This window comes from Centroberyx affinis, unplaced genomic scaffold (assembly GCF_046629955.1).
Source record: "Centroberyx affinis isolate AG114_WGS23_722 - 3 ecotype Tasmania unplaced genomic scaffold, CSIRO-AGI_Caff_v1 ptg003539l_1, whole genome shotgun sequence".
Lineage (NCBI taxonomy): Eukaryota > Metazoa > Chordata > Actinopteri > Beryciformes > Berycidae > Centroberyx > Centroberyx affinis.
Window position 1 is genome coordinate 82,076 of NW_027281479.1, and position 6,000 is coordinate 88,075.

General features: G+C 41.9%; 1 protein-coding gene across 1 annotated transcript in view; it reads right to left on the bottom strand.

Annotated features, from left to right (window-relative positions):
• Positions 1–5,690, bottom strand: part of LOC139661520 (unconventional myosin-XVIIIa-like) — a 70,801-nt gene extending 65,111 nt beyond the window's left edge. Inside the window, 1 exon segment of the mRNA XM_071539976.1 lies at positions 4,674–5,690. Within this exon segment, the coding sequence (XP_071396077.1) occupies positions 4,674–5,690 (1,017 nt within the window).
• Between the last annotated feature and the right edge of the window lie 310 nt (positions 5,691–6,000).

The window sequence follows — 6,000 nt, forward strand, 5'->3', positions numbered from 1 at the left end:
ACAGATCCAGATCTTGAATCGAGATCTTATTATAACCTCCTATAAATAGCTGTTGGTTCTAGGTCACTCTGACATGCGCATTTTCTACTTTTTCAAATGGCCTGTCTGACGATGATGATCATGATCGGTGGTATCTGGGACAAAGTAGGACAGAGAGACAAATGTCTCCTCTAGGGAAGGGGTTGGAGTGTGTGTGGCTGTGTATCCACTCATTTAAAGACTATAGTGACTCAGATAAAGTAATGGAAGGATGGACAAGGAGATACACCCAAACAGGTTACCATATATCAAGTTTACACCTTATGTTTTATGGTGCACAACTGTTTCCAACTGGACTATTACAGTACGCTAATCCAAGTCCATCATGTGTAGGCAATTCACCCCAAGCCTCAAATACAGAAACGTCCAATGTCGCTACCACTCACAACAGACCAGGGACAGATTCATGTATGCAAGCAAGTTCAACATGGCGGGCGACATGATACTCAAGACACAGTTCTGTGAACTTGCGAGGTTCATTTTATCTACTCAATCACCAAATGAAAGCTTCACAGAACCATTAACGCTGGTATCGTTAGCTTCTCTGTTAAACACCACCTTCATACAGTGCACCTTTTACGCCATATTCGTGTGCCGGAAAACAAGCCAAGCAGGTGTGGCACTGAACCTTTACACCAAGCGGAGCAAATCTGACCCAGGTCTCAACCCTGAATTTGAACAGGGTCATTTTTGTAGAGTCAACTTACCCAAGACCACCCTTTCACACTGACCGTCGACACAAGAATTTCCTAGGTCAGTAGTCCGGTGTGAAAGGGGTATAAGTGCAGCATCACCTCAGAATTTCACCAAGCCCCAAAAAACATGCAAGAAGATGATGTTCAGCACACTGCCTGGGACAAAGAACTATACATACAGTATATATTTACTCTGCATATATGCATTCATCAGTGCTCTGATGAAGGTGTAATACCGAAACGCGTTAGCAGTCATGGCCAAAAAATAAATTGGTGAAAATGAGGTGACCTCTCCCCTTTTTTGTTATATTCTTTTCTATTGCAATATTGGTGTGCTGCTTTCTTTTCAACTCGAATTCTAATCATTGAAGTCCAGCACCCAACTACAAAGTAGCCTTTTGGAAGAAGCGCACCTGTTTTCTATTTTGTAATGCATTCATCAGTGTTCTGGTACTGTGTGTGTTCAAGCAGCGTGTTATACAGTGTGGCCATAAAATCAATTTTGTCAGTGTTACATGAGGAAATTACACTGACTAGAATGAGACACATTAAATAACTCATGGGTGTTGGAGAGACTGCATTCCTGTGGCTGAAAGGTGGGAGCGCTGAGACTCACAGCAACCTGCCTTCTCTGAGTTGCTGGTTATACTGGTGGTGTTCCAACATTGTCAACTGTACTGATACCTGGTTGATCCTGTTGATGACTCAGAATAAGGCCACCATACTCCCCAAGGGGAATGGCCGCACTCCCGCTTGCTAGACTTATTGTTACATCTCACAAGCTGCAGAAAATAGAAGAGGTGCTGCAATCCCACCCTTGGTCTTACCCCTCCTATCTACCTATTGGAACCCATTTTAGTCTTCAGCGATAGACCTTAAAGGTCAGTTGAGGCTTATATAATTTTGGTTATTGGGAATTTCAATATTCATGTTGATAATGTCTCAGACTCATGACTGCATGCAAAGTACAGTATTTACTGTACCATTCAGCCACAGGAATGTAGTCTCTCCAACACCCATGAGTTATTTCATGCATCTCATTCCATTCAGTCTGCGTTGCATGGATGCAATGCAAAATACAGTCATACTACATACCTGCTGCTCAAACACAGTTATATAATGATAAAGGCATATATGTGGAGTAAATATATACAGTATATGTATAGTCTACTGTCCATAGTATGACTTACACTGTCCCTTTGAAATGTGAGGTCTTATTGTCTGTGTATCATGTGTGTCAGCATGTACTGTGAAATTTGTCACCCGATGTGAAAAACATTCTTGCACAATGTGATTCTGATCCTGATTCTATTACTGATCCTGCTGATTTCATCCAATGTGTGTCTGGACCAACACACACAATCTAGGTGTGGGTGCTGTCAAGGGGAATTGATGTTACTGATTTAAATATCTCTCTCCAGCTCTACATCTCCTCCAGCTTAATCACCTTCCAGACTAAATATACTCATCATGTTTTACCTAAGCCAAAGTGTATTTCACCTGTTTCACCTGTTTATTTCACCCTGTGCAGAAACCTATGGACTATTTCAACATTGATCCATAAATCCAGCCATCAATCACCACCACACATTTGATGGGAAGGGCAGAGGGGCAGGATTGTTCAAAAATCTGATATGGTTTTACTGATTGGAATGTTTATTTACACCTCCTTGTACACCACTAAATATGTTCCATTTTTCAGTGAGTAAAAGCAATGAGATTTTGATATGAAAATACAAGAAAATGTTCATTTGTGATAAATTGTCAAATAGATGTATGGTATGATTGTTAGAAGGAGTTAAAATGGTGAACAAAAAGTACTTTTTCTTTTTCTTTTTTTAGTGTGACTTTAAAATCCTTTGTGCCTCATATCAGTCAAACCAGAGAAATCCATAATTCCAAACATCAAAAAGACCGGACAGTGGGAGTCTATCAGCAAACATGATTTGACAGAACAACAGAATCACAGATCTAAAAAGATCTTACTCTCTGTAGTTGTTGTATAGCATATATTTTAACACAGCAGAGTCGTACACTCTCACATCGCTCTATACTGCACAATGTGCCAGAAGCCTATAATTAAAATATCAGTATGATCTATATAATTGCACATAGTCATCAGACCAGTCTAGATCCTGTTGATCTTAGTTGAGCCTAGCCCTTGTCAGCATGGAGGCAGAAGGGCAGGCAAACACCTGGGTTGAAATTCTTGGCACTACGGTAAACCAGCATATAAAATTGCTCACTTATTACTCTATAATTGCTTTTGCTACGACTAAATGAATTGTAATAACGCTCTGATGTATCATTGTGGTTGAAACAGCAACATATTTCTAATGTGGAATGAGAATGAGAACTTCAGCACTATTAATCTGTAAATGTAAACAAATACTGTGAATACAATTCAATTACATAATCATAGGCATAGGGGCATGTTCATATTAACTAAAATCATTGAATGACTTTCTATTTAAGAAGGATTAAAAGCATGGAATCTATATGAGTTCAGGACACATCTTGGAGGAGAGAAACAGCTACGCAGACTACATAGGTTGCAAGATGATGGGTCTCCAGCAGCCCTTATCAACCAAATTAAACAAACAGGGTATACGTGCAAACATATACGAGCATGTTATTTCTTTATTGAGCCTACAGAACAGACAGTGCAAAGTCTTTCATAGTAAGTGTAGCCTGTATTACTTGATGCAATAAACGGGCTGTTTCACAGTACCTTCATTTTATAATGGCAGTCATAGTCATTGTAGCTGTTCGACTAGTTCACAACTCTATTTTGTTGTGGATCAGGCTGAGTCCATCCTTCAAACGTGATAGTTTAAGAAATTACACTGATTGGTCTAATTGGGGTGCAATAATTAAAGGTCAAATTCGTTTTTAACTCAAATGTGATGTCAAGACACTACTGGTCAGATGTTGACAAAACTTGGAGGTATGACACTTTCTGGCAGTTAAAAAGTTACACAGGTTGGGCTGATGGAGGCGCTACAATTACAGTGCAAAATTTCAAATTCTAAAAGGCCATAACTGCTACACCACCAGACCAATTTTGATGAAACCTGAAGGGATGATGCATCTTGTTACTGATTAGCCCAAGGTGTGCATGCATCATTTGTGGAGGATGATATGTTTACTATTGTCTTGATTTTTAGTTTGAGCAGTTGATTGGCCAACTGTCATGGAGAGCTCAAATTCATAACTTTCACTGGAAATGTGTTAACAAATAGAGAAGAATGTACATTCTCACTTCCTCTCTCACTACACATACACATACACACACTCAAACTGATGCATGTCGACTGATGTATTGCATATACAGTGATTGAGGTGGGGATCAATTATTCACCAGGTATAGCCTTGTCTTTAAATTCCCACATAACACAGATCTAGAAGCACTTAATAACACATATACTGTTTCTCGGTGCCCTGTAAACACCATTTGAAAAAAATGTAGCTTTTATATGAAGAAATTCATTTCCAAATGCCCGAAATTAATTTCCTAAATTTAGTCAGCACTTCAAAAACACAGATGAGTCTACCCTCAAAACATAACTATTTTGTGAGGAAACATCTATAGATAATTCATGACTTCCATAGCAAGCCCTAATGAGGTTAACTTTCATACCACTGATTATTTTGTAAGAATGTCAACTTTTTCAAATGGTGGATATCTCATTTTGGAATGAGACTCTTCAGAAGGGGAACAAGGGTACAGCTTTCAAATGAACAGACAAACCAGAGTTGTCCATGCCAAGCGCAATGGTCAGCATGCATGAGAACACACCTGCCTTTTCTGATTTAGGCACATCCTATGTCTTCTCAGATAAGTGTGAAATTATGCAATGGTATCTATCTATTTCTCTCTATTTCTGTATCAGTGGACTGAATATGATTCAATACCCAAATAACCACACTAGTACTCACATCATAGACTTCCCTCTGCAGGTCCTGCATGGTCCTCAGCCAGCAGCGGTTCAACTCACTCAGCTCCAAAATAGGCTGCACCTTGAGCCGGACTGACTCTCCAGACTGACGGATCATCTCCACGATCTCGTCCCTGCTCTTACTCTCCACGTTGACCCCGTTGATCTCCACCAGCCTGTCTCCAGGCACAAGGCCCAGGGCCCGATCCTTGGTCCCGGCACCCGGCTCGGCAAAGTGCACCACGCGTCGGCACACCGCTCCATCAGGCTGCCTGTCCAGCAAGGTGGTCCTCCGCAGGGAGAAGCCAAAATCCCCGGTGTTGCGGCGCTGTAGCTCCAATTCCCTTGGATCTGGCACAGGTGGAGCCACTAACACAGGCAGCTGTAGGTCTGCCCCAGGGAAGGTCTTTTCCACTGTCTCTGGAATGTGTACCATTTCCCTGTTATAGCCAAGTGAGTAGGAGCCTCGTCTATGCTGTGGGTCCAAAGCCTTGGCTTCTACCTGAAGAGAAGATGTGGTAGAGTTCTGCCCAGAGGGAGTCGGGGCTTCTAAGCTCCCTTTCCTCTGGGAAAGGGAGAGTTGCCTCTGGCCCACCAGAGAATTTGGCTTGGCCAATTCACCAAACTTGGCTGCCCGCTCCTTTACAGAGTTGCGATGATGCTCCTGTTCATTTCCCTTGATATCATCACTAGAGGTAGTTGCACTCATTTGCCCCACATCCCGCCCCAGGGTGCTGCAGTTGTCAAGGCGCTCAGCCTCTATGTCCGTCAGGCTGAGCTCTGCGTTGCTGGCCACTTTAATTGGGATAGGACTAGAAATCTCCAACTTGCTCCTAGAGTCCCTCTTGGAGCTCCCTCGGTGCAGGTTGAAGAAGCCTCTCCTTATACTCATCTCCTCTAGGCTCTTCAACTCTGCCTGGGACATTCGCTCCTTTTTGTCTTTCTTGTCTTTCTTCTCCTTCTTCCCCAACTCCTTTTCCTTCTCCTTCTCCTTGTCTTTCTTAATTAGGTGAAACATGCTTGACTTTCTCTGCCGACTCCTACAAGGTTGGGTTGCTTACAGCGGCGGAAGGAGGGTCCCATACAATGTATTATCAGATATAGCTCTCAGCACAGGACATGAAAGCATCTACAGTAGATGGGGACACCTTGTAATGTCATCTGCAGGAAGGGAAAAAAGGAAACAATTAAGAAAGCATCTGTCGACAGTGACAGTATAATAAATTCATAATGTCAGCCCCGCAAGATGACAAAGACACATCACTTGTTACAGAGATAACAGTAAAATACTCAGAAAGCCCATAACTGTTGATATTTACATTCAGTGT